At 47.0% G+C, this 27,585-nt stretch overlaps 2 protein-coding genes across 4 annotated transcripts in view; one reads left to right on the top strand and one right to left on the bottom strand.

Moving 5' to 3' along the window:
- Positions 1-27,585, bottom strand: part of LOC144791898 (cytochrome P450 2J2-like) — a 203,004-nt gene that overhangs the window by 149,439 nt on the left and 25,980 nt on the right. The gene's annotated exons all lie outside the window — the stretch shown is intronic.
- LOC144791897 (cytochrome P450 2J4-like) overlaps positions 1-27,585 on the top strand; it is a 129,654-nt gene that overhangs the window by 58,322 nt on the left and 43,747 nt on the right. Inside the window, exons 7-8 of one of the 3 annotated variants that reach the window (XM_078666689.1) lie at positions 3,068-3,163; positions 3,628-4,314. The exons of 1 other annotated variant lie outside the window; for it this stretch is intronic. In XM_078666689.1, coding sequence (XP_078522815.1) covers positions 3,068-3,163; positions 3,628-4,211 — 680 coding nt within the window. In that variant the 3' untranslated portion in view covers positions 4,212-4,314. Of the gene's footprint in view, positions 1-3,067; positions 3,164-3,627; positions 4,315-27,585 lie in introns of those variants that run through there. One more of the 3 variants, XM_078666690.1, reaches the window with a different exon arrangement.

A 27,585-nucleotide genomic window follows, 5' to 3' on the forward strand; every position in this document is an offset into this window, starting at 1 on the left:
TGAGGAGAAAGAGGAACTTCACTGCAGAGGAGAAAACAATGCTTGTGGAGTTTATAGTCAGGCACCACAAATGCCTATATGGACTCCCACCCAACTGCACCAGTGGAACACAGAAGGCAGACCTATGGCAGCAGTTAGCCACTGCTGTCTCAGCATTGGGGGAGGAGAGGCGCACAGTACAGGACAGCAAGAAAAAGCGGCAGGATGAAAGGCAGAGGGTGAAGGAGTAGTACTCCAGAATTGAATTAAGCAGGATCCTCCCTGCTGCATACCCAGGACCATGCATCCGTCTCACCCCACTGGAGGAGGATATCCTGACCACAATACACCCCCACTTGGTCCATGGGCTGCCTGTCAGTGATGTCTGCTACGTGGTGCCAGGTAAATGGAATGAAAAGAAAAAGTGCATGAAAAGATTGTCTGTGTTACACTGTCATTGTGAGTAAGGAACTTGTCCAAAGTGTATATAAAAATATAGTCAGTCAGAGACTCATGTGTCACCCTCTATGTAGCACCACAAGTCCCAGAATCCTTTGCATTAGAAAAGGCTAATCCCTCCCCCCTTTTGAAAACATGGGCACAGTACTGCTGCCGTACATACACAACCCAGCTAAGTAGCAATTGACAAATATTAGCAGGGAAGCGCCAGTACCAATGTGAAAGAAGTGATGCAACAGCAGTGTAAATCTTTTTCAAGGGGCATGTAAACCTGCCACAAATTCTCCAAGAATTAAATCACCCTGTGCCAGCTTAAATCACAAAGCAGAAGGTGAGATAATCATCAGATCAATATATGTCATATGCGTATTCTGTTGTCCATTTCCCACTCTGCCACGCAATTACATCCCCAACATACCACTGCTCCTACCTGCCCCGTCTGCGGCAGTACTTCACAACACTTTTAGCACACAGAAGATGTAGGGAAATCCCTGAAAAGTTCCACAAGCACATTTCCCATTTGGTTACTTTTCTATCTTCTCACCCATTGACACATCCAGCCAGAATACAGACAACTGCAGTAGCAGAGGTCACCGCATCTACTGGGAGGAATCAATGTACAGAGGAAGGCATTAGAACCTCACTAACTGGTAAGTCAAACTGGCCAGGAGATGGTCAAAATGCATACATTTACAGGAGACGACAGAGGGACTAATAGTGCCCACCTATGAAAGTCAACCAGAGATGCAAATATTGCTTCATTACAATTGGAGTTGTCAATGAACAATCACCTTTACCATATGACATTTATAAACAGCGAAAGACAAAATATAAAATGTCTTGGCTCATCATACCTTTGTAATTGTGGTACATAACATGTATTTCACTAATAGTCCCAGACCGGGGAATCCAATCCTGTAAACGAGTGCCACAACTAGTCAAGGGTGTGCCCACTATATTGTAATAGTGTCTGTAGACCTAACCAAGAAATCCTATATGCACAGATATGGTAATGAGGAACAAGCAGTGAGATACCAGTCTCAGTAGTATCGACAATGCATCCACTGTCCTACTTCAAATCTTTCCAATATACATTAAATTGCACAGTCCACACATCTGGTGATGTACTGCTTACATTGGATGGACTATTTGTTGGGCATCAACAAAACACGATAGTGGACCTTACCTGTGGATTCGTAGGCATGTAATTGTGATATAGGTTGCGTCTAGGTAGTGAGCCCATTCTAAGTCATATGTGGGATCCCTCATGACATTATGTATGACACACTTCTGCAATGGTGGGGCCAACAACTGCTTCTGCTCGTCCTTTGTGCCAGAAATTGAGTGCATCACATGTGGCAGCGGAAATGTAAAGTTGCAAAACACACTTATCATTGTAGGCACAATGCGGTCCTCCCAGAATCAAAGACACACACTGACTTCTGCTACAAGGTTGGACTTGACATCTGTTGAGGGACCACACACTGCTCCGGTGCTGGGCTAAGGGAAGTCAACCCTAGAATAAATCTGGCTGAATGCTCATTAATTGGGCCTTTCACCTCCACCATATGTTGTATGAGTTGTACAACACTGTTGTCCTGCATCCCAATATGCTCACATATGGCATTTGAGCACATGGCAGATCAGACCCTGGTGGCAAATGAGAGGCTGACACAAAATGTATGCCAAGTGAGTGCAGAAAGGACATACAATAGAACAATATGTCATATGAACTGACCAAAACACAACAAGCTTGCAATTCAATGATAGGATAAATCCCTAGCAGAATATACATGGTTACATCAAAATGAAATTGTTATGGCTGAGGCACACACTGATGCCAGTTGTGCACCTTTGAGATGGGTGTAGGGGCTGCTAAGGAGAATCTTCATGCAGTTACGCCTACAAAATGACTTGGCTGAAGAGCAACACGATAACCCAGTGCAGGCGGGAAGCCTCAAAGCATCTCACCTCATCTGCAATGTGTGATCATAATCAAATGTTGTTTTATGCTTGCCTCCCTTCTATTGTATTCACATGTATAGGTGAGTGTTTAACATATGAAGTTTGGATGTCTTCTGCACAAGACACCATCCGTTGTCAGCTAAGTAGTACCATGATGTTGGAAATAGAGTATGGGAACAGAGACACTCAAAGGATGGAAATAAGAAATCTGTGTTCTCTCATTCAAAAATGAGCTGTGTGACCTCATGGGTAGGGAAGCACAAATGAGCAACATCACGTCCCTGACTACTGCACATCTCACACATGAACTCCTTTCTGACTTGTTAACAGACAACATTACACTCATGAAAAATTTTAGTCTCAATGGTAAAGGTGAAATCAGAGTGATGCGGATGAGTCCGGGTCATTTATCCCCTTCCTTGAAATATCAGTAACCTTCTCATACAAGTTTGTCAGTTGATGTGTCCTTTTATTGATGTCAGTGCTGCATGAAGGTAACAGCTGGCAAATGCTGCATGTGAGCAGGTGCCCACATGTAAAGTCCATGACGGAAAACATGCTGCACGTTGTCCTGGATTATCCGTGAATGGTTATTGAGAATGACATGTTGGCTCATAGCTACAATCTGTTGTACTAAAATATGGACATCTATGTCTCATCACAGGTGCTGACAGGATGATACCACTGCAGCGGACAACATCCCGGGGGATGCATGACATCCTGGCTGAAGCAGTGAAATCCTCGCAGGCCTGTCCTTCAGGTAAATCTGGCATGAGGTGTGTTACTAGCTTAGATTACTAGGCCAAGACAGAGATCAAGATCCCCTTCTGCATGGAATCAACAGTTGTTGTTTGCAAAGTGACATACAAATCAGGAGTGTCACATGTGCCTGTCTGTCAATTGGTGATGCAGATCATTGAGAATGTTGTCTCTACCCTCTACAGGTATGTCTACAACATCTTGAGGAGACAGGTTCAGCAGGATACACCAGGGGGGAACGCAAAGGGACAGAAAGTTGTGGCTGGAGCTCGTGAGTTTGCTAGAATTATGTACATCTCTGTGTAACACCTCAGTGCTATGGTGTGAGCGGCATTTGGGGTGGTACCCTAACCAGGTCACATGATCCTCATCTGCTGGTGCAAAGTACAGTTAACACAACCCTGGTGTTGCACCACATGAAATACCAGGCCAATTACTAATTAGGTTGCAACCTCTGTGTTCCAGATGATGCTGAGGAAGAGGATGACAGAACTACGACCAGTGCTGGCCAACGGGGAATCAGAGGGGAGAATCCCCTGATCCTCCAGGCAGTCATGTCGGCAGCAAGCCATGTTCAAGAGGAGGAGGAAGATCATGAGGGCGTTGACTTTGTGGATGATGATGACTACATATCCATCCACTCGGGGGATGACGATTCTGATGTCACGGCATCACATCCTCCACCAAGCAACGTTCGTCAGCCTCCTCCGAAACCCCAGCATAGAGCAAACCAGCCACAGCTCACACGCATCACAACACAGACATCACTCCCTCACAGCCCTCACGTCCTGGACCGACATAGTGGTTCTCCTACCCGCTCTTCCCTACACAGTGTATCCCTGCCATTCTCTCCACCATCTGTGGGAAGTACCAGCCCTGTTGTGCAGGTATCCCCTGGGCACCATTCTCCTGCCCACAGTCTTCCACCTGCCACCCCCCTGGTGCTGGATCTGCTCATCCCATCCCTGGCAGACACCTGCAGAGGGGGCCTGCACCTGGCGATGGTGGCCAGTGGGAGCAGAACCTCTTCCAACAGCAGGCAGATGTGAGGCAGGACATTCGTGCCATAGGGGCTACCCTGTCAGACATGTCTGGTTCCTTGCAGGACATGGTCCAATTCCCTCAGGTGGTGGACAGGTTGAGCCAAGCTTTGGATAGGATGGATAGAACTTGGCAGGACATGTCCAGGAATATGAAAGACCTGATATCCATCCAAAGGGAAGAGAGTGCAAGACACCATGCCTTGGCCATGATCCAAAGTCTTCCTTCGTGGCCAACGCAGCACATCCACACACCTGTACCACCAACTGCACAGCACCACAGCAAAGGTATACAAACACACCGGCACCCTGAACAGGCACCCCCACCACCTGCACAACCCCCACCAACCCCTGTACTGTCACTCTCACCACCCCCACCACCTGCACAGCCACCACCAACCCCTGTACTGTCACTCACACCACCCCACCACCTGCACAACACCACCAACCCCTGTACTGTCACTCCCACCACCTGCACAACCACCACCGACCTCTGTACATTCACTCCCACCACCTGCACAACCACCACCAACCTCTGTACAGTCACTCCCACCACCTTCACAACCAGCCCTTGTCCAGGCACAGGCACCAAATGTTCAGACACCATCTGCACCTGCACTTGTAGATCACCCTGTACAACACCCACATACACGTAGGCGACAAGCTCAACCTGACCCCTCACAGCGATCATCACCCCAAAAATTGCGGAGTCGCAAGCACGATCGCCAGTGACATTCACCTGGTCAAATGGTCTTGGGTCCTTAGGTGTATAGTGAAAATAAAGATCTACAAAAGTAATATTCTGTTGTGTATCATGTCCTGCCTAACGATGTAGGCATGTGTGTGTACTATGGAAGGGTGATCGTCCCACCTGTGAGGCCTTCTGCTCCTGGATTAACCAACAGAATCCTTTCCTCAGATTTACTGGTACCATCTCAGAAACAACTATCCCATTTCTGGATTTATGTATCAATCTAGATCATACTGGGCTCAGCACCACCCTCTATCGCAAGAGCACTGACAGGAATAGCCTCCTACGGTATGAGAGCCACCATCCACGGGCCTTGAGGGACAAACTCCCCATTGGACAGTTCCTCAGGGTCCGGAGGAATTGCACTGCTAAGTCTGATTTCCAACAAGAAGCTACCCTTCTTCAACACAAACTTCAGGATAGAGGGTACCCAACTAGACTCATCCGCAATTCCTGAAAACGAGCCCTAAATAATCCAAGGGAGACTCTGCTGGAAACCCACCCCAAAGTGTCAGATGAACTCATAACTTGCGTAACTTGCTTTACCAAGAATTCAGCGTACATAAAGAAAACCATAAACAAGCATTGGAATATAGTCAACTCTGGTGGCTTAGATATTCCTCGCCCCCGATTTGCTTTCAAACGAACCGCTAACTTGAAGGATGCGCTGATCCACACACGGCCTAAGAAACAGAACCTGAACAATCAAAACACCCTTTCGGGCCTCCCCCCGGTAGTGGGTCACTTTCCCTGCGGTGGTTGCATAGTGTGCCCACAAACACTACAGTGTAAGGAAGTCAGACTGACCGATACCTTTGTTTGTGAAATCAAGAGAGAGAGAGAGGACCAGAAAGCTAGTCCTTATCCCCGGGGTAATATGTAATTTAATCAAAAGGAGACTAGCTCATATTTATTTTGGGTTACAAAAAACAAGAAAAGACTCTAGTATGTTTCGTCATAGAGTGGGAACACCTGGTGAGTGTGTTCATAAAGCCCTCACCCACCAACCTAGTTGGTGGCATGCTTCATCATCGGGCCCACCCAGTAGCACCTAGCGTGCCCCGGGTGTGCTTCAACGCCTGATTACAGCGGAGCTGGTATTTTGCTGAGTGTGCAGTGAAGATAGTTAAGAAAGTGATGTTAAAACGGCTTGGCAGGGGTCCCAGTACCCGAGGGTAGAATTAGACTTTAATACCTGGGCCTCCGTCAGCGGTTAAAAAATAAGGCTGGAGGATGTAAGAGGCGAGTTACAACCTCTCACATCCAATGGGTCAACATGTTTCCCCAGTGCCTTATGTCTATGCTGGCTTTCCTCAGGACCTAAAATAAAAGGGGGTGAGTGTAAGTAAGCTAATGGGAGTGTGGTTTAGACTATGTGTCTACACGCCCTAAAGTGTATCTATGTGTGAGAGGGGGGATTCCCTTCTCAAGACCACGCTAGTTTTTGCTCAGTCTGACCGGTATGCGAAGGAGGCACTACAGGTCAAGAGCAGGCTCTGCCCGGAAAAGCTGGTCAAGCCCTTGCCACCTCCCAACCTTGAGGTCAGACTGAGCAAAAACTAGCGTGGTCTTGAGAAGGGAATCCCCCCTCTCACACATAGATACACTTTAGGGCGTGTAGACAAATAGTCTAAACCACACTCCCATTAGCTTACTTACACTCACCCCCTTTTATTTTAGGTCCTGAAGAAAGCCAGCATAGACATAAGGCACTGGCTGAAACATGTTGACCCATTGGATGTGAGAGGTCGTAACTCGCCTCTTACATCCTCCAGCCTTATTTTTTAACCGCTGACGGAGGCCCAGGTATTAAAGTCTAATTCTACCCTCGGGTACTGGGACCCCCGCCAAGCCGTTTTAACATCACTTTCTTAACTATCTTCACTGCACACTCAGCAAAATACCAGCTCCGCTGTAATCAGGCGTTGAAGCACACCCGGGGCACGCTAGGTGCTACTGGGTGGGCCCGATGATGAAGCATGCCACCAACTAGGTTGGTGGGTGAGGGCTTTATGAACACACTCACCAGGTGTTCCCACTCTATGACGAAACATACTAGAGTCTTTTCTTGTTTTCTGTAACCCAAAATAAATATGAGCTAGTCTCCTTTTGATTAAATTACACGATACCTTTGTTTGCCACCTTCAGAGACACACAAACTGCAACAGTACCATGTGTATCTACATGCTCACCTGTTCCTGTGGTAAAAACTACATAGGGATGACGATGAGACAAATCAAACTGAGGATCACGGAGCACAAGAGCAATATTAGGTGCTCCAAGACACATACGAGACTATATGAACACTACTCACAGCATGGCCACTCTGCTGACAGTGTCACATGGCTGGTATTAGAATCCCATCCGGCCATCACCAAACAGGCACTGTTTAGGATCGAACAAAGATGGGTGCACCGCCTTAAGCTTGACACCATGGGGTTGAATGACTCGGTCCCTTGGGCATCTTTGGCACGGTGGCCATTCTGTACACTTCTTCAGAGCACTGACTAAATCAACCCCCCGAATCCCCCGTAGTGTGAACATTCTGCCACTATGTTGATTTACGATTCCACTATATGGGCTGTACGATTACGCATAGACTACCTTTCCTACGGGTATCTATCAGGTATTAGCCTGCCTATCAGTACTGTTTATTGGGCTACATACAACATCATCAGTCCCACACTTACTCACCAGTCGTGATAACTCTATGGTTTGAGAATACCCTTCCCTCTATTTGCCTGCCGCTCTAATATTCAGACTCATTGTCCCCTTATTGCTTGCATTACAGACGACTGTTACATTTCTGTGAGGCGCCCCTTTGGCCAGCTCTCTATACCTTCCTCAGTGCTGCCCTCCCGTCCTACTGGACTGTATGATAATAACACTCTCGGTTATACACCATTCACCAGTTGGCCATCCACAACCCTCCCTGGACATGGGCTGCAATACCATTGCTCCACTGCACTTTGCCATTTTCCCTTTGATAGTATCCACTGCCAATATGGCTGCCGCCCACACCCTTGGTGCGGTGCAGACTTCACATCGTGTTGCCGGACCGGCGCATGCGCGGTCCATGACGAGAGACACCGCGCCCCCGGCGACGCTGCGGAGGCGAAATAGTGATGGCTCTTAAACAAGGTTTTCTCTCGGGCTTGCCACCAGCTGCTCTGCGTCCTGTCGGGACGCTTCTCGTGGGGGTAGGTTCACACGGCTTGGACCGCGCGCCGCCGAAGGTAAGCGGGTTGGGAGCCTCCACTGTGAACGACTCCGTGTACTCTGTCTCTGGCACTGGGTAAGTTGTGGTAAACTTCGCTTCGTGTAACCCTTGGTGGACGTTGTCGTGGAAGACACTTGCTTCCAGGATACGACGCTATATGTAGGGCTTGTTCGTGTTGTCCTTACGGATGCTGCCATTCTACTTGCTGGGCGCGGCCACGCTCCCGTCCGTCCGTCGGTTTTCCGACGGGGACGGGACACGGGCGGTGTGCGGCTCCCTGGTTTGGCGGTCCCCTACGGGAACGGACAGCCTCGAGTTTTGCGTTTGGCCTAATAGGCAACTCTGTTCTCCACGCAATACGGACTCTGGGCTCGAGGAGAGTTAGCAACTTACTTGAGCTGTCCTTGATTAGCACCATGGTCTCCATTGATACGGTTTGACAACACATGCCCCGAGTTGTCTCCGGTTTCCTAAATATGCTGCCTACCCGGTATTCTTTCTCTCCTTTAGGTACCATACCTATATTGCCGGTCCCACGGGAGCAGTCTGCGGGGCACCTTAGGGAACTCCCCAGGGTAAGCACTGAGCCCTCAGTTCCTTCATTCGCAGCGTTTTTTTTCTCTCAGGCTCGATTGAGATTGTCTCTGCATAACTAAGAGTAGTTTGATTCTACAATACTCATTGTGTTTGTTTATGTTTTTAATCACTTCAGTGTATGTGCATAGTATAGAGCACTTGCGTCCTAGTATACAACAGAGTATTGCACTTACCACGATGCTCTTTTGTTTGTTTTCTTAACCTCTAGGTCGCATTACTTAAGCAGGATCAATGGGCCTGCCCATCCACAGACCTACAAACTAAGGTTGTAACTTACACTTTCTATTTTTCACTGTGTAGTACTTAACACTTAGGTCCTGAAGAATTGCCATTAAGGCAAGAAACATGTTGACCTGACCTGAGGGTTGTAGGTATTTTGCTTTGAATCTTCCAGGCACATATCTCCCCTCCCACCCTTTTAATCAAGGGAGTTAACCACGCTAATAAAGTACATTGTGGATTGACCCACCTTTTTTAAATTCACTCTCACTTCACAACTACACTTTCCCTGCCCTCTCACACGCATGCATCATATGGCTGGAACAAAAGATCTCCGATAAAGAGCCCCGGTTTCGGGAGCCCCGGTTTCGAGAGCCCGTCAGACATTGCAGCGCCAGTCTGACGAGGAGCAGAAACCATATGATGAAGCATGACACCTAGTTTACTGGGTGTGTGAGGGTTTTAGTTCCAACAGGGGAATCCCCCCCTTTGTGCTCTCCTCAGTACACTCGCACGGTTTTTACTTGTCCCGGGGAACTTTGTACCCTCCTTGTGTTACTAGTTGTCGGACTTGTACACTGGACCCCGTTAAACAAAGTCCACTTCGGTTTCCCCCCCCTTTTGTTCAAAAAACAAAAAAATCAGCAGAGATGTGCCAGAAGAGTTGCGATGCATCTGCTCGCTCGTGCGCTACCACTGATGCGCTGCATTCTTAATGCGGCGCACCGTGGCGCTTGGGTAGGCAGATGCGTGACGCATCCCCGGCGGAAAAGGGGCGCGTTGCTGGAGTTGCGTCGCAACCGCGACCACGCTCCAACAAGGTTTGTGGTGCCCTATCACTAACTTGCTGCGTCAATCCTTACGCTTGCTTCAAGCCGGCGCAGGGTTTTGACGCAGCATGACCCTAAAAGTGACTCAGTGAAATCTTGTAAATTTCACTCAGCCACTTTTACGAGGCGTTCCTGCACCGGAAGCCCCCCCGCAGTGCCAAACGCCTACATGTGGTGCAGGGCTGTACAACGTGACACATCTCCCAGATGGGTCACATTGTAATTACCCCGCAGCATGGCGCTTGGTGGGCGCCGAAGCTGCGTCACAAAGGTGATGCAACGGCGCTGTAAAAGAGGCGCAAGGGCCTTGTAAATCTGCCCCTAAGTGTGTTTATGAACTTACATTACATGTATGTTCACTGTCATTTACTGAATTGAGTGTCACATGGACATCTTGTGTATTATTGTGGCTTACGCAACTGTATTGGCCAACCTTCAACCTTGGCATTCTTGTGATCCGTGTGTCCTGTCATTGCTACATGTGCCAGTTCAATAAGCAGTCCACCAAAGGAGAACATGAAGAGTCCAGATTCAATTGAATTTGGCCATTGCTATTGAACGTCTGGACAAGTGTCATCTGCTTTTTAGCATTGTATGGGACAAGACGAATGCCGAATGTGGGTCACACATCCACAAAGGGTCTGGGCTACTTCTCTAGCTACATTGTGAGTCTAGCCTTTTGCCGTCCCCACACATCATCGGACAATCCAGTGCCACATATTGGCTTTGTTGACTTAAAAGGTAGTGCAGTACACCGGTGAACAGTGGTGGGTGGTTGTGACAGCTACCTGTACATGTGAAATGTCATACAGGCCACTGAGGGTGAGACGTCTGTCAGTGGACACACCTTGCAAATTTAGGAAAACTTAAGAGTGATGCAAGGATATCAAAGTCTGTCTTGACTCCATGGCACAGGAATCAATTGGAACCCAAACTCCACAAATGCAATGCAAGTCACAGCATCCAATACCCTTTGGCCTACCGTGCACACACTGGACAGTGTCTGTACCATTGCTCATCCAATGCACACATTAGTTATGATTTCCTCGGTTCAATGGTAGTGGTGCTGGCAGAGCAGAATTCAATATGAATGCACAAGTGTGACTCATTTACCCAGTTGGCATGAAGAAAATACAACTCCCAAAATGCACTCTGCCCTGTACAGTCCATATGCCACAGTGTGCCTTTTTAATCTTGGTGACTGCTGCATGGACACGGAATTGATGCATGGGGGCATGGGACACACAATGGTACAGCACTGTTTCACTCACATCATACTCCCAGACACATATTGCATATGATGCACTTACTAGGTCCCTGCTGCTCATGCTCCTCCAGCTGAGCATGGAGGGTCGGCCAAGCTGTTCGCAGGACCCTCCTGTACAGTGGGGCAAGGCAAGGATGATGCACATGGGGCTGGGAAGACAGGCCCACCAGCTCCGTAGCCTTGTGGAGGGACCAGCGCTTTAGGTCCTCGCAGCGCTTGCGGCATGCCCTAGCACTCCTGGTGTACACTCCCACTGGACTGCAGCACTCGCCGATGTTGGCCCATAGCCTGGCCCGGGCTGCAGTGCTCAGCTGGTACTCAGGGTCCCCATATAGCTGAGGAAATATGTCCAGCATCCCCTTTACCAAGATGTCCAATTCCCTTTCTGAGAAAGGGGGTGCTCTCTTTTCATACTCAGCCATTTTGGGGGAAATAAGTGTGATGAGAGCAGCAGGATGTCTGAGGATCTGATCAGTGATAGAGGGTGACTCAGAATGAACACAAAATTACTGCCAATTACTTCCTGTGATGTATTTCCTGTCTCCCACTTCCTGTATAACATTGCCTGTATGAAACGATGTGTTCCAGTTTATTTTCAGATATTACGGCCCGAAAACGTAGTTTCCCGGTCCAGAGCGTCGTTTAGGCACGCGCGTATTACTCCACAAATCCGGAAATTACGTATTTGGGCCGTAACCTCCGAAAATGACCTGGAACACATAATTTCATATAGGAAGTGGGAGACAGGAAATACATCACAGGAAGTAGTAGGCAGCCATTTTGTATTCATTCTGATCCATCCACAATTAGTAATCAAATCCACTGCCATCCTGCTGTTCTGTTGTAGAAAAAACTGAAATGACAGTGCAGGTGAGAATCATGAATATGTAACAAAAGGGGGAACAGACCATTTAATGACATTTCTGCACAGACGGGGTGGGGGCTGACACAACATCAAACCCCAGTTTAATTTTCTCCTACTTTGCATTATGGTACTTGTATTCCATATTGAGTGCTCATTATCAGAGTTGTGTGATGTGTTACGTAACATTGGGGTGGAGCTGTGTGGATATATCACAGACACATGGGGGCGGATTGACAAGCCCCGTATGCCACAGTTGCGTCACTTTTGTGATGCAGTGGCAGCGCAAAGCCAGCGCCATTCTGCGGGGTGTTTTCAACGTGACACATCTGGGAGATGTGTCACGTTGTAAAGCCCTTCGAAACAGTTGGGCGTTCCGGCGCTGGGTGGGCGTTCCGGCACAGAAACACCTCCTAAAAGTGGCTGAGTGAAATCTACAAGATTTCACTTAGTCACTTTTATGGCCATGCTGCGTCAAAACCCTGCGCCTGGAGCTGCGTTGTGCTTGCGACGCGACTCCAGCAGTGCATCACCTTTATGGCAGCAGATGCGTTACGCATCTGTCTATTGTTGCTCCATGGTGCGCCGCATTGTTAATGCGGCGCATCCATGATGGTACAAGGGGTGTCTGCCGTGACGCACAATAACTGGCGCATCCCTGCTGATATACAGGGATGCACCAGATATTGTAAATCTGCCCCATGGTGCCGGATTCACCCATGACATCATAACTCACATTCTGGGCACATCATTTGTGGGGGAGTCAAATCTGTTGAGGTCACAGGCCTGAGTACGCAAGGGTTATGGCCTTTGGTGATTAAGTGACCCATCCTCATGAGGTCGAGGTATGTCTCTCAGGACATGTATTGTTTGTCATCAGCGTGAATAGTTATATTTAGGGACGCCCACTACACTGATCGCTGAAATGAGCACATGACCTGAGGCACACTCCACCTTTTGACTACAGTCAGTAGCTGTGATTTACATGCAGTTAGTGTGGCTTGCAAAGTCGTCTCAGGGTAGGATTTGTTGACACAGTCGTGTCTATCCAAGTTATATCATTGACAACAGACCGCAAACCACATTTTGTCCATGACACTACAGGTTGCTCATGTGAAAAACGTGGCAACGAACTGATCACCGACTTGCATGCCCTGACGTTAATGATGTGCAATGGCCCGGTTTCCCAGATTCAGAGCTAGCCGAGGTTCCAGAGGTATGTGTAATCCATGCGTTAAAGCAATGTTGTGCAAAACACAACAGGCTAGTATGACCTTGCACACAACTTCTGTTGAGTACAGCAGCACACCCCCTGTACAGTCGAGACATCTGAATCGCGACTTCAACAGACCAAAAGTGCGCTCTATGATGTCTCGAGTCTGTATGTGCGCCCTATTGTACCTAAGCTGAGGTACAGTGTTTGCACGCCTGTAAGGGGTGAGGAGATGTGGGGAGAGTGCATACCCAGCGTCGCCTGAGGAGGGAAGAAAGGGCAGTTGTTTATATTTCCCTCTTTGACTTGCACAGAACATGATCTATACGTTAATACATGCAGGGTCTGTTGGTTCATGATTCTTATTATACAATGGTTAATATTGGGGGACATTCAGACATTTCATTGACACATATCACTCATTTATAGTGCTTGGTACTTACCCAGTAGCCACATGTTGTCAAATTCTCCAGCAGCCATCCGCCGGGCAACAGGTGACATGCGGAATATGAAGCTGTCATGGGTACTGCCTGGAAACACTGCATGCACATTGATGAACCTCCCACTGGCATCACAGACAGCTTGCACATTGATGGAATACCATCTGTGTCTGTTGCAGAAGATGTGTGCAATGTGGTGGGGTGGCTGAAGGGCCACATGGGTGCAATCAATTGCACCCAGCACACGTGGGAATTGTGCAAGGAGATAGAAATCTCTTGCTGCCCTTTGTCTCATGGCCAGTGTATGTGGCATTTGTATGTGATTGGGGGCTCTAGCAGTGGTGCATCTCAGTACCTGATGCAGGCACTGCGACTGGCTCACCTGGGAAATGCCCACATGGTTACTGGAGACCCTTTGAAAGACCCAGTGGCAAAGAAATGGAGAGCAGAAAGGATCTTGAGATATGCTGATATCGCATGTGAGCAGCAGGTCACAGAGTCAAGTTCCTGCTCCCACTCACATATCATATCCAAGATGACTTCTGGAGGGAAACCATACCTGGCCCTTACATCTTGGCTGGACATTCCAAATAGGTTGATCCTCTCTGCTCTCCTCCTCCTCCTCTAGTAGTTTTGCCGCATGGCAAGGGGCAGTGCTACAAACACATTCAGTGATATCTTGAAATAGTTTGTTTGTGTCTGCTCTGCATTTATACATGCTGCAGGGCTAGGATTGGCTGCAGTGTGTCAGCTGATCCATGGTGGGGGATGGTAGGCACTTAGACAGGTGTTTACCCTTGGCTAACAAGATCAACTGCCATAATTTGTATCTTCCGGCTCGGAATCAGAAATTCCGGCCCAAAATCAATTCCAACGTTGAGCCGGAAATTCCAGCCCGGAATCGTAAATTCCGCCGCAGAGCCGGAAATTACGGCCCGGGTGCGGACATAAAGTTAGTAGTCGTAAGTCTCTTCTGTGAATACCAAAAGTAGTAAGTTCATTCAGTGAATACCGAAAGTAGTAAGTTCATTCTGTGAATGCCAAAAGTAGTAAGTGCATTCTGGGAATACCAAAATAGTAGTAAATTTAGGATTGAGTCTTAAGTTCATTCTGTGAATCGGGCCCAGGACAGGATTGGGGGTCGGTGGAGGGTTGAGCAGGGGATAGTGTTTTAGGGTATAGGGTGGGGTTGTGTAGTGTAGGATAGTGCTTTAGGGTAGTGTTAAGGTGTCTTGCAGGGTAGTGTTGTAGTGTAGGGAGCAGACTGGGAGTCGGGGGAGGGTTGTGCACGGGGTAGTATGCAAAGTAATGATCTTCGCTGTAAAAGCCAATTCTTATCTTATTAATGCATTTGTGAAGTAATGGTATGCGCAGTAAAACTAAGCGTAGTAATGGCATTTGCGATGTAAAAACATCGCACTAAAAGCATGCATAGTAATGGCATGCAAAGTATCGTCATATATTCCATCTGAGACAGCGGAAAGGGAGGGATATAAAGCCGAAACTCACCTCTGCTCACCCTTACTCATCTTCTAATGTCATGGAGCCCATTAAAAACGTCCTGCAGCTGCTGTACCTGCTTGGCCACATTCAAAACTCACTCCTACCAGTTTCCATATACTCTGCTGCAAAATGATGGCCCACTATTTACCAGGCATGGGAGTTGGGGCCTCTAAGTAATACATGTATACAGAGACCCTGTCTGGTATTGGTTCATAACAACAATCATGAATACATCTGTAGGATGCCCTTCTAGGCCAAACCCTTGGTACTGCACAGGCACATGGTACACAAATGGACGTATTTGCAACGTTGATTCAGTGATAGTGATGTGTGCATGATATTGTGTTCTCCAATAGCACTTCTTCATCAATATCACACCTGTTAATTTCTGCAACACACATCTTTTGCCCTTTCTCTCTTGTCTGCCATGTTACTACTGATCGTCATTGTTCATACAGCTGCCATATACCAAGTGTTGGTAAAGTAAGATTGAAGTGATTACAACTACCATGAGGTCATGTCACTGCAACTCCAACCGATATGCTAGCCTCCTTTTGCCCATTCTCAGTCTGCCATGTCACAACTGATATTCACTGTTCATGCAGCTTACCGTATGTCAAGTGTTGGTAAAGTGAGATTGAAGTGACTAAAACGACCATGAGGCCGTCTCACACCAACTCCAATCAAGTTGCTATAGTGAATGTGACACACTCACATTGCACACATCCTAGGTCCTGTTTTGATGGCAAAGAAACATCTGTATGGATGTGTCATTAAACTGGAACACCTTCTCTGCTACAACTCTGTATTGGACTTTCACACATCTCCCACATGAAAAGGCAATGTGGGTCAATAGGATCACATAGATTCAGTGTGAGAACCATCCGAAGGGCACAATTGCAACACTATGCAGAATAATTATGCCTCTATCAAGTGTAACACTGAAAAGCTGGGGCCATGGGGCACAGTAAATCTTGCACATGCCTGACAAATTCCATGTGCACTGGACCTGGGAACTGAAGTATACCAGGGCCAACCAATAACATAACTAAGTGCAAGGAATGTATAGGCAATGGGTAAGTGCACCTTATGACAGCAAACACAGCAATAACAGCAGATGGCACACATCTAGATGAAATCGCTGTAAGGTACACATTGCAAAATGGACACATGTCTATGCAGAACTATGCAAAGGTATGGCACCTTCCATGTGTGGATACACAAATATCTAACTTCAACACACCTAACACATGTTCAACCTACATCATAGGGAGATGTGCAAGCTAAATTGCGTTGATAGTGCCCATTTGGATATCTTAAAAGGAAAGCAGGAAAACCTACTTGTAGAGTGCACTGTTCCTGTAGGGAAAAGAGACCCTTTTCCAATACTTCAACAACAAATTACTAGTAATCAATACTTTACACTAATGTTCACGTACACATTTAGTGTTTTATTCTAGAATATCTGTAGGACATATCTATATTCTCTCAGAATACATCATAACTGTTAATCTTTTTGTACCAAAAATTTGAGTGTTTAAGGAAATAAATGAAAATTGGTCTTTTTGCAGTTCATAAGTTGAGGACCATATGTTTTGCTGACTCGTCTCTTGGTCAGATGTGGAAACAGGATTATTAATCACTCATAAAACTGTTGGTTCAATTTTCTCACGACATGGTGCCCAATGCATTTCGGGACCTGGAGGTACCCTTCATCAGGGGCAAATCCTAAAATATATACAAACAATCGATCAATGTAAGATTAAGGTGCAGAATAATATCACAGAAGTTAACAATTAAGTGGTTATTCACAGACACTTCAGAGAAAATTGAACCAACAGTTTTATGAGTGATTAATAATCCTGTTTCCACACCTGACCAAGAGACGAGTCAGCAAAACATATGGTCCTCAACTTATGAACTGCGAAAAGACCAATTTTCATTTATTTCCTTGAAAACTCAAATTTTTTGTACAAAAAGATTAACAGTTCTGATGTATTCTGAGAGAATATAGATATGTCATACAGATATGCTAGAATAAAACACTAAATGTGTACGTGAACATTAGTGTAAAGTATTGATTACTAGCAATTTGTTGTTGAAGTATTGGAAAAGGGTCTCTTTTCCCTACAGGAACAGTGCACTCTACAAGTAGGTTTTCCTGCTTTCCTTTTATGAGTATAGCCCCAGTTTGTGTCAGCCAAACACAAATCTGTAGAGTAGCACCTTTGGAAAAAAATTCAGATTACATTGTGTTTATATTTATGAGTGCTCCTCAATTCTTACTCTCTACATTTGGATATCATCCCACATAGACATCCATTCAAAAGTCCCCTTGTCCTGAATTACTCCAGCACTGGCTCCGAGGTCACATCATACTAATCACTTCAACTGGATCAGCAATTGCGGATGAAACAAACACACCTATACTCACACATCACTAACTTTACAAAAACATCAAATGTCAGATAAGTAATTTCAGGATCAATGTCTTCACAACTCTGAATTTTTTTTAATGACAGTATGTCACAACAAGAGTATGAAGAAAGGCCAATGGCCAGTCTATGCTAGCACTCTAAGGCAAAGCACAAGGCTGGGCTCCAAAATTGCCCTTACTGACACTGCCAGGGAACCTCCTCACAAAGGTTATCCATTGGGCATAGCAGGTACCTCGACGATGGAACTTGGGAAGAGGGGGGGCAAAGGTTTAGGGAGGTGTGGGTTTTGCCTTTGGGAGGGATATTCTTGGGTTTAAGTGGTTTGGGACTGGGTTTAAGAGGTTTTTGTCAGCTTTTTGTCTTTTTGTGCTGGGTTCAGGGGGTGGTGAGACTGTTTTTCAGTGTTGGAGTGGAAAGTGGAAGGGATGGGTTCGGCTATGAGAGATGTTTTTGGGACTTTGGGACTTTGGGGGGGGTGTCAGATGTCAGAGAGGTAAGGGCAAGGGTAAACATGACATCCTCACAGGGAAAACGGGTAGAGTGCTCGGGGTGACGTTCCTGTTGAAAGGAAGAGGGAGTGGAGGTGGGTCTGCTTCTGCACTGTTGTGTTGGTGTCTGTTGTGTAGGTGACTGAGCGTTCACTTTTTTTGGTAGGTGTGATTTGGATGTGCTGGGTGTTGTGGAGCGGTCCAGGGCTGTTGCCATGGTGTCTGTGGTTATGTTTGGGTCAGTGAGTGTTGCTGTGCTGTCTTTGGGTATGGTTGTATCCGTAGAGGGGGTTGTGAGGGTTGCTGTGGTGTCGCAAGTATGGCTGTGCCTGCGAAGGGATCACTGTGTGTTGCTGTGGTGTGTGTGGGAATGTAAATGTCTGTGGAATGTCAGTGTGTTTTGATGTGGTGTCTGCGGGTATGGATGAGTCTGTGGAGGGCTCTTTATGGTTTGCTGTGGTTTTTCAACAACAAATGGAGGAGTACCCCCTGGAGGCGTAACAGTGAAAGGCTCTGTACCTAGAGCTTAAGGCTCAGTGAAGCACAGTGTGCCCAACCTTTTTGCAGGACAAAGCATGTCCTTTTAGAAGACCCCTCACTCACCAACCTGGTTGGTGACATGCTTCATCATCGGGGTCCCACCCCGAAGGCCGAGTGCCAACAGGGTGTGCTTCGACACCTGACTACAGTGGAGCGGGTATATTTTCTTTTTTATATGTGCAATAGTTCTAAAGGTGATAAGTGGTTTAAAAAGGGGCCAATACTACTTACCGCAAGACTTTATTCCTGAGTGATTGAACCCCCATAAAAAAGATGTGACACCTATGTCTAATTAGGTAGACTCCGGTGTCTAAGACGTGTAGTGTTTAAATATAGCGACGTGTGCTATGTGATTTTAAAATTTAGGTCTACATGTTTCAACCATCTTGCGATTGTGAGTTTTCGTCAGGACCAGTGTGGGTGACCTGGGTGGTAGGCACACGCTAAGGTGCGCCCTGCCCTGGATCACGTGAAAATTGTTTGGAACCACAAACTTGTGGACCTTTGCAAAATATAGTCTTCTCCCCAATCTGGAAGAAAAACTGAGAGAGTGGTGTAAGGCGCTACATGGGCGTCCGGGTTCCAAGAGCTGTGCTCACGTCGCTTGTGGCTTCTGCTCATCGGACTGGAAACCTACTTGGTTCCTGTTCGGTACGCCCCGTGGAAGTCCCTGGTTTGCTGTGGTGCCTGGGTGTATATTAGTGGTGGTGGGTGTGGTCATGGGCGTTAGTGTCTGTGGTGTGCATGTATATTTGAGGTTTTTTTAACTCTTTTGTATGTGTGAAGTGCTTGTGTCTGATGAAGTGTGTGCATACTTAGATGTGAATGTGCTTTGGATAGAAACGGGAACAGGGAATTTGGATGTGAAAGGGGCAGGAGGTGGGGTGGCAGTTTAGGATGGGTGGAGGGCTGCTGTGAGGGCTGCTGTTAGGGGGAGACAAGAACCTGAAAAGAGCTCTGCAGGCCAGACATGGCAGTGTTTTGCCTTCCAGGTAGGCAACCATCTGGGTCAGCTGGTTGATTTGCCCCTAGAGGTCATTCAGAACTGCACTTTGACCCACATAGATGTTCCTCAGGGAAACAGTAGCCTCCTCACTCAGAGCAGTCTTGCTAAGTGTGGCAAGAGCTGAGGTGCCTGGAGTGAAGGAGATTGCTCCCCTGTTAGGGGAGTGGGAACTGCCAACTTGTTGGGAGACAACAGGAAGGATGGTGAGGGAACTGGGAGAGGTGGACAAGGAAGGAGGGTAACTATTCCTGTTGGGTCTGCCACCACTCTGGAGTTTCCACCGGAGGATCACAAGGATCTGGGTTTAATGCATCGTTCTTTTGCTCACAATGCCACCCCAGTTTGGACCCAGCCATATTCAAATCACTCTTGACCCTGTTCCTTATGGGAACAGTTCAGGCTGAACTGCAAAGGCAGGTCTTCCATGGACTGGAAATAAGCAGACTGGGACCGGTTTCAGGCCATCAGCACTCATCACGCAGGTTAGCTTGAATCCAGTGGTGCAGTGAGCACGGGACTCATGTCTGGGCATACACTTCCCTCTTAGGGTGACAAAGACAAACGGAACAAATAATGGTTGGAATGCTGAACAATGCAAACATTTCATCCCCAGTCACAAGGATCTGGGTTTAATCCATTGCTCTTTTACTCACCACGCCGGACCAGTTTGGATCTAGCCAGGTCCCCCTACACCAGAAAAAAAGCATCCCGGGACCCGTTTCAGGGCATCACACCTCATCAGCGAGGCTAGCTTGAATTGAGTGGTGCAGTGAGCATGGGACCCATGTCTGGGCATACCCTTCCCACTTAGGGTGACAAAGACAAAAGCAACAAATGATGGACGGCATGCCGAACAATGCAATCATTCACCCCCATTCACAAGGACCTGGGTTTAATCCATGATTCTTGTGCTCACCACACCACCCCAGTTGGACCAAGCCATATTCAAATCAGTCTTGACCACGTCCTTAAGGGGAACAGTCCATCCTGAACTGCCAAGCCAGATCCTCCCAGGACCGGAAACAAACATCTGAGGGCCAGTTTCAGTTCATCACCACTCATCAGCCAGGTTAGCTTGAATCCAGTGGCCCAGTGGTGCAGTTAGCATGGGACCGATGTCTGGGTATACCTTCCCACTTAGGGCGACAAAAACAAAAGGAACAAATGACGGACAGAATGCTGAACAATGTAAACATTCACCCACAGTTACAAGGATCTGGGATTAATCCACCGTTCTTTTGCTCACAAAGCCATCTCAGTTTGGACCCAGACATATGCAAATCAGTCTAGACCCTGTGTCTAATAGGAACAGTCTAGCCCGAACTGCCAAGCCAAGTCCTCTGTGGACTGGAAACAAGCATCCTGGAACCGGTTCTGGGGCATCACACCTCATAAGCCAGGCTAGTTTGTATCCAGTGCTGCAGCGAGCACGGGACCCACGTCTGGGCATACCCTTCCCACTTAGGCTGACAACGACAAAAGGAACAAATGATGGACAGAATGCTGAACAATGCAAACATTCACCTCCAGTCACAAGGATCTTGGTTTAATCCATTGTTCTTTCGCACACCACGCAGTCCCAGTTTGGACCCAGCCATATGTAAATCAGTCCTGACCCTGTTCCTCAAGGAAAAGTCTAGACCGAACGGCAAAGTAAGGTCCTCCCATGACCAGAAACAAGCATCCTGACAACGGTTAAGGGGTGTCACCCCTCATTAATCAGGCTACCTTGAATCCAATGGTGCAGTGAGTACGGGACCCACATCTGGGCATACCTTTCCCACTTAGGGTAACAAAGACAAACAGAACAAATGATGGACGGAATGCTGTACATTGGAAACATTCACCCCCAGTCACAAGGATCTGGGTTTATCCATTGTACTTTTGCTCACCACGCCACCTCAGTTTGGACCCAGCCATTAACAAATTAGTCTTGACCCTGTTCCTCATGGGAAAAGTCCTTCACAAACTGCCAAGCCTAGTCCTGCCTGGACCTGAAACAAACATCCTGGGACCTGTTTCGGGGCATTACCCCTCATCAGCCAATCTAGCTTCAATCCAGTGGTGCAGTGAGAGCAGGACCCACGTCTGGGCATACCCTTCCCACTTACGCTGACAAAGACAAAAGGAACAAATGATGGACAGAATTCTGAACAATGCAAACATTCACCTCCAGTCACAAGGATCTTGGTTTAATCCATCGTTCTTTCGCTGACCATGCCATCCCAGTTTGGGCCCAGCCATTTGCAAATCAGTCTTCACCCTGTTCCTCATGAGAACAGTCCAGACGGAACTGCCAAGCCAGGTCCTCCATGGACCGGAAACAAGCATCCTGAGATAGGTTAAGTGGCAATACCCCTCATTAACCAGGCTAACTTGAATCCAGTTAGGCAGTGAGCACGGGACCCAAGTCTGGGCGTACCCTTCCCAATTTTGGGGACAAAGACAAAAGGAACACATAACGAACGGAATGCTGAACAATGCAAACATTCACCCTCAGTCACACAGATCTGGGTTTAATCCATTGTTCTTCCGCTCACCATGCCACCCTAGTTTGGACCAAGCCATATGCAAATCACTCTTGACCCTGGTCCTCATGGGACCAGTCCACCCTGAACTGACAAGCCAGGTCCTCCCTGGACCAGAAACAAACATCCGAGGGCCGGTTTCAGTGTAACACCACTCATCAGCTAGGCTAGCTTGAATCCAGTGGTGCAGTGAGCATGTCACCTACGTCTGAGCATACCCTTCCCACTTAGGGCAACAAAAACAATATGCAAATCAGTTTTGATTCTGTTCCTTATGGAAGTATTCCAGCCCGAACTGCCAAGCCAGGTCCTACCTGCACTGGAAAAAAAGCATCCTGGGACCAGTTTCGGGGCATCACACCTCATCAGCCAGGCTACCTTGAATCCAGTGGCGCAGTAAGCATGGGACCCACGTCTGGGCATTCCATTCCACTTAGGGAGACAAATACAAAAAGAAAAAATGATGGACGACATGCTGAACAATGCAATCATTCAACCCATTCACAAGGATATGGGTTTAATCCATTGTTCTTCTGCTCACCATGCCACCCCAGTTTGGACCAAGCCATATGCAAATCAGACTTGAGCCTGTTCCTCATGGGAACACTCCACCCTGAACTGCCAAGCCAGGTCCTCCCTGGACCAGAAACAAACATCCGAAGGCCGGTTTCAGTGCATCATCACTCATCAGCTAGGCTTGCTTGTATCCAGTGGCCCAGTGGTGCAGTGAGCACGGGACCTACATCTGGGCACACCTTTCCCACTTTGAGCACCAAAAACAAATGGAACAAATGATGGGCGGAATGCTGAATAATGCAGACATTCACCCCCAGTGACAAGGATCTGAGTTTAATCCATTGTTCTTTTGCTCACCACGCCAAACCAATTTGGACCAAGCCATATCCAAATCAGTATTGACCCTGTCCCTAATGGGAAAAATCCAGCCCGAACCGCCAAGCCAGGTACTCCCAGGACTGGAAACAAGCATCCTGGGACAGCCAGGCTAGCTTGAATCCAGTGCCGCAGTATCCACAGGACCCACGTCTGGGCATTCCCTTCCCACTTAGCGTGACAAAGAGAAAAGGAACAAATGATGGCCAGAATGCTGAACAATGCAAACATTCACCCCCAGTCACATGGAGCTGGGTTTAATCCAGTGGTTCCCAAACTTTTCCAAACTGCGGCTCCCTTTACCTATTGACTCATGGCCATGGCTCCCGATTATGTTACCTTTTTTTGGCGAGTGGTGAATGTAAGCCCATTCTCGGTAGCACTTTCATGTTTTTCCCCTGAAAATAATTGGGATGAAGTTGATGAAGGTATTATATATCATAGATGTAATCCTATTCTGGCCACTGCAGAGCCCCATTCTGTGTCAGCGACTGATTAAACTCATTGGAGGGACATAGTGTTCTCAGAGAAGTGAACTGTAAATGCACGTCAGTGTGCATGCCTGAAACGCATTGGCATGCGCACCACAGCCTGTTTGACAGACAAATGAATTACAAACACTTGTGAGAAACAGAATAAATATACCATAGCTTGCCGAACTAAATATTCACTTGACTTTTGCAAACAAATATACATTGTATAATACTATTGATAGTGACCACTGTTCTCTGGTTGTTTATTCCCATGTCCTTTTAACCTCTTGCGAGCTCATGACGAGGTCAGCTCGTCATGAGCCACGGCCCTCTGGTGCTCATGACAAGCTGAGCTCGTCATGACCGCGCCCGTTACTTGGACCGCTCCCACGCTGGGCTGATTCCCTGCTGTGCTGAACGTTCCATTGGAACGGGCACGGTCATGACGAGCTCAGCTCGTCATGAGCACCGGAGCGCCGTGGCTCATGACGAGCTGACCTCGTCATGAGCATGGGGGCGCTGTACGCGCCCCCCCCCCAGCCCAGCGGGGGAATCCCACCAGCGGCGAAGGGGTTAAATAAAATGTGTAAAATGAGGACAATAGAAAAAAAAAGAATGAAAACGAACATGATCTACACACAGTCAAGCACAATCAAGGTTTGGAGTAAGTCTGCAGCAATTTTGGGCAAACAGAAAAGGCAAATAAAAAACATTAGATTGGGCACTGGCAATGCACGTGGTTTTCCTGCAAATTCAACGTCATCTCATTTGATTTGATGGTCACGGCTGCTTCTGTGTGCTGGGCTCCTTCCTGTTGATCGTTCTAGATTTAAGAAGGAGAATAAGAAGGGCACAATAGGGAGGTAAAGGAAAGGCGTGATGAAGAATTGTTTACTTACAATAGTATGTCAGACTGTACAGGCGCATTACTGAAACTTACTTTCTGAAATTGAAGAAGCTGATTTTTTTCACCTAAAAATAATTAAATACTAAAGCAGAGTTGGAAATTAGAGACCTGGATGTCAGCCCTGGTTTCGATCAGGTCAAAAACCATGCAATTGTGGACAAATGTCTGTGTTTCTAAGCTCCCTAAATTGTAAATATTTGTGATAAAAAACAGCGTATCCCTTGCTCCCCACCTACCACCCCCACCTTTTTCTGAATAAGTGCATAAATTATAATATATGTGCCTCTTTGCAAAGAGATACTTTATCTTACCGCCTATCTCTGGTGCCAAGGCCTCAGCAGAAGCTTTAACATTTTGAAGACCTTAGTAGAGTCTAGGTTGAGCTGCAATTCTGGGTAAGGGCCCTCGAGTAGAACAGCTGAAGATTCAGCAGGAAACCAGTGCAGGACCGAATCTGTGGGCAGTCCTACTCAGTGAAACTCCTGGACAGCAGACAAGCACTTCCGTTTCTACCACCAGCGCCAAAGCAAATGCATTGAAATATCCTCGCCTCCCTGCTGTCCTGATACTAGACGCCTTGAAAGTGAGGTTGCACTGCCCTCTTAAGGCCCAGGGCAACCACTGCAGGCCTGATCACACTGAGCATTGTTGAATTTAGATACACATAAGTGCAACATACTATTTATTACTAATTCCCAAACTGTGTGCTCATCTGTTTGTGGTGCCCCTGGCTAGTTTTCGCAGCGCACCAGGGAGCCGCAGCGCACCGTTTGGTAACTGCTGCTTTAATCCATCGATCTTTTGCTCACAACGCCACCCCAGTTTGGGCCCAGCTATATTCACATCATTCTTGACCCTGTTCCTCATGGGAACAGTGCAGCCTGAACTGCCTAGCAAGGTTCTCCCTGGACTGGAAACAAGTATCCTGGGACCGGGTTCAGGGCATCAGCACTCATAGCCAGGCTAGCCTGAATCCAGTGGCGCAGTGAGACTAGGACCCACGTCTGGGCATACCCTTCCCACTTAGGCCGACAAAGACAAAAGAAACATATGAAGGATGGAATGCTGAACAATGCAAACATTCACCCCCAGTCACAAGGATCTGGGTTTAATCCAGTGGTTCCCAAAATTTTCCAAACTGTGGCTCCCTTTACCTATTGATTAATGGCCGTGGCTCCCCATTACGTTACCTTTTTTTGGCAGGTGGTGAATATAAGCCCGATCTCGGTAGTACTTTCATGTTTTTCCCTGAAAATAATTGGGATGAAGGTGATGAAGGTATTGGATATCATAGATGTAATCCTATTCTGGCCACTGCAGAGCCCCATGCTGTGTCAATGACTGATTGGACTCATTGGAGGGACATACAGGCAGATGCATCAAAGAAAATACCGGGAGCATACGGGCAGATTCTCAGAATCTGGCCGTTTGCTCCCGGTATTTTTGCATTTGGGATGCATCATCCCAAATGAAGAAATTGCAATTTAAGGAATCTCTAAATAGCGATTCCTTAAATTGCTCTTGCATTTAAGGAATCCCAAAATGAGATTCCTTAAATGCAATGCATGAAACCCAAAAAAATAGCGAATTCGCTAATAGGGGGAGCAAATTACCATGAAGTTGAACTTCGTGGTAATTTTCTAAAACTTAGAAAAATTCACTTTTGTGCATTTTTCAAAGTTACATGTTGCGCACACACATGCCCTTAGGGCATGTGTGTGTGTAACATTTCTGCACAGGTCCATTTCAGGGGTGTAACAGGGTGTCCTTTGGACACCCTGGCACCCTTGAAATAGCAGAACATTAGCGATTCGGTAAAAGCTAATCGCTAATAAGGAATGGCTTTTCCATTCATTCCTATGGGCCTTTAGGCCCATAGGAATGAATGGTAAAGCCATTCCTTATTAGCGATTAGCTATTACCGAATCGCAAAAAAGGAATCTGTAGGAATCGCTAATAACATTGCGATTCCTACATGCATCCCGTTTTGCGAGTCTTTAATAGCGATTCCTTAAAATTCGCTAATAAGGACTCGCAAAATATAACTTTGATGCGTCTGCCAGATAGTGTTCTAAGAGAAGTGAACTGTAAATGCATGTCAGTGTGCATGCCTGAAACGCATTGGCATGCGCACCACAGCCTGTTTGACAGACAAATGAATTACAAACACTTGTGAGAAACAGAATAAATATACCATAGCTTTCCGCACTAAATATTTACTTGACTTTTGCAAAAACATATATATTGGATAATACTATTGATAGTGACCACTGTTATCTGGTTCTTTGTTCCCATTTCCTTTTAAATAAAATGTGTAAAATGAGGACAATAGAAAAAAAAGAATTAAAACGAACATGTTCTACACACTGTGAAGCACAATCAAGGTTTGGAGTAAGTCTGCAGCAATTTTGGGCAAACAGAAAAGGCAAATAAAAAACATTTGATTGGGCACAGGCAATGCATGTGGTTTTCCTGCAAATTCAATGTCATCTCATTTGATTTGATGGTCACAGCTGCTTCTGTGTGCTGGGCTCCTTCCTGTTGATTGTTCTAGATTTAGGAAAGAGACAAAGGGCACAATAGGGAGGTAAAGGAAAGGCGTGATGAAGAATTGTGTACTTACAATAGTATGTCAGACAGTAAAGGCGCATAACTGAAACTTATTTTCTAAATTGAATAAGCAAACATTCACCCCCAGTCACAAGGATCTTGGATTAAATCATTGTGCTTTTGCTCACAACACCTACTCAGTTTAGACCCAGACATATGCAAATCAGTCTTGACCCTGTTCCGCATGAGAAAAGTCCAGTCCAATCTGCCAAGCCCAATCCTCCCTGCACCGGAAACAAGCATCCTGGGAACTCATTTGGGGAATCAGCCCTAATCAGCCAGGCTACTTTGAATCCAGAGGCGCAGTGAGCACGGGACCCACATCTTGGCATACCCTTCCCACTTAGGGCAACAAAGACAAAAGCAAAAAATGTTGGACGGCATAGTGAGCAATGCAATTATTCACCCCCATTCACAAGGATCTGGGTATAATCCATTGTTCTTACGCTCACCACACCACCCCAGTTTGAACCCAGCTATATGCAAATTAGTCTTGACCCTGTTCCTCATGGGAACAGTCCAGCCTCAACTGCCAAGCAAGGTCCTCCCTGGACCGGAAAGAAGCATTCTAGGGCCGATTTCAGTGCAAACCACTCATCA

Source organism: Lissotriton helveticus, chromosome 11, assembly GCF_964261635.1.
Source record: "Lissotriton helveticus chromosome 11, aLisHel1.1, whole genome shotgun sequence".
Lineage (NCBI taxonomy): Eukaryota > Metazoa > Chordata > Amphibia > Caudata > Salamandridae > Lissotriton > Lissotriton helveticus.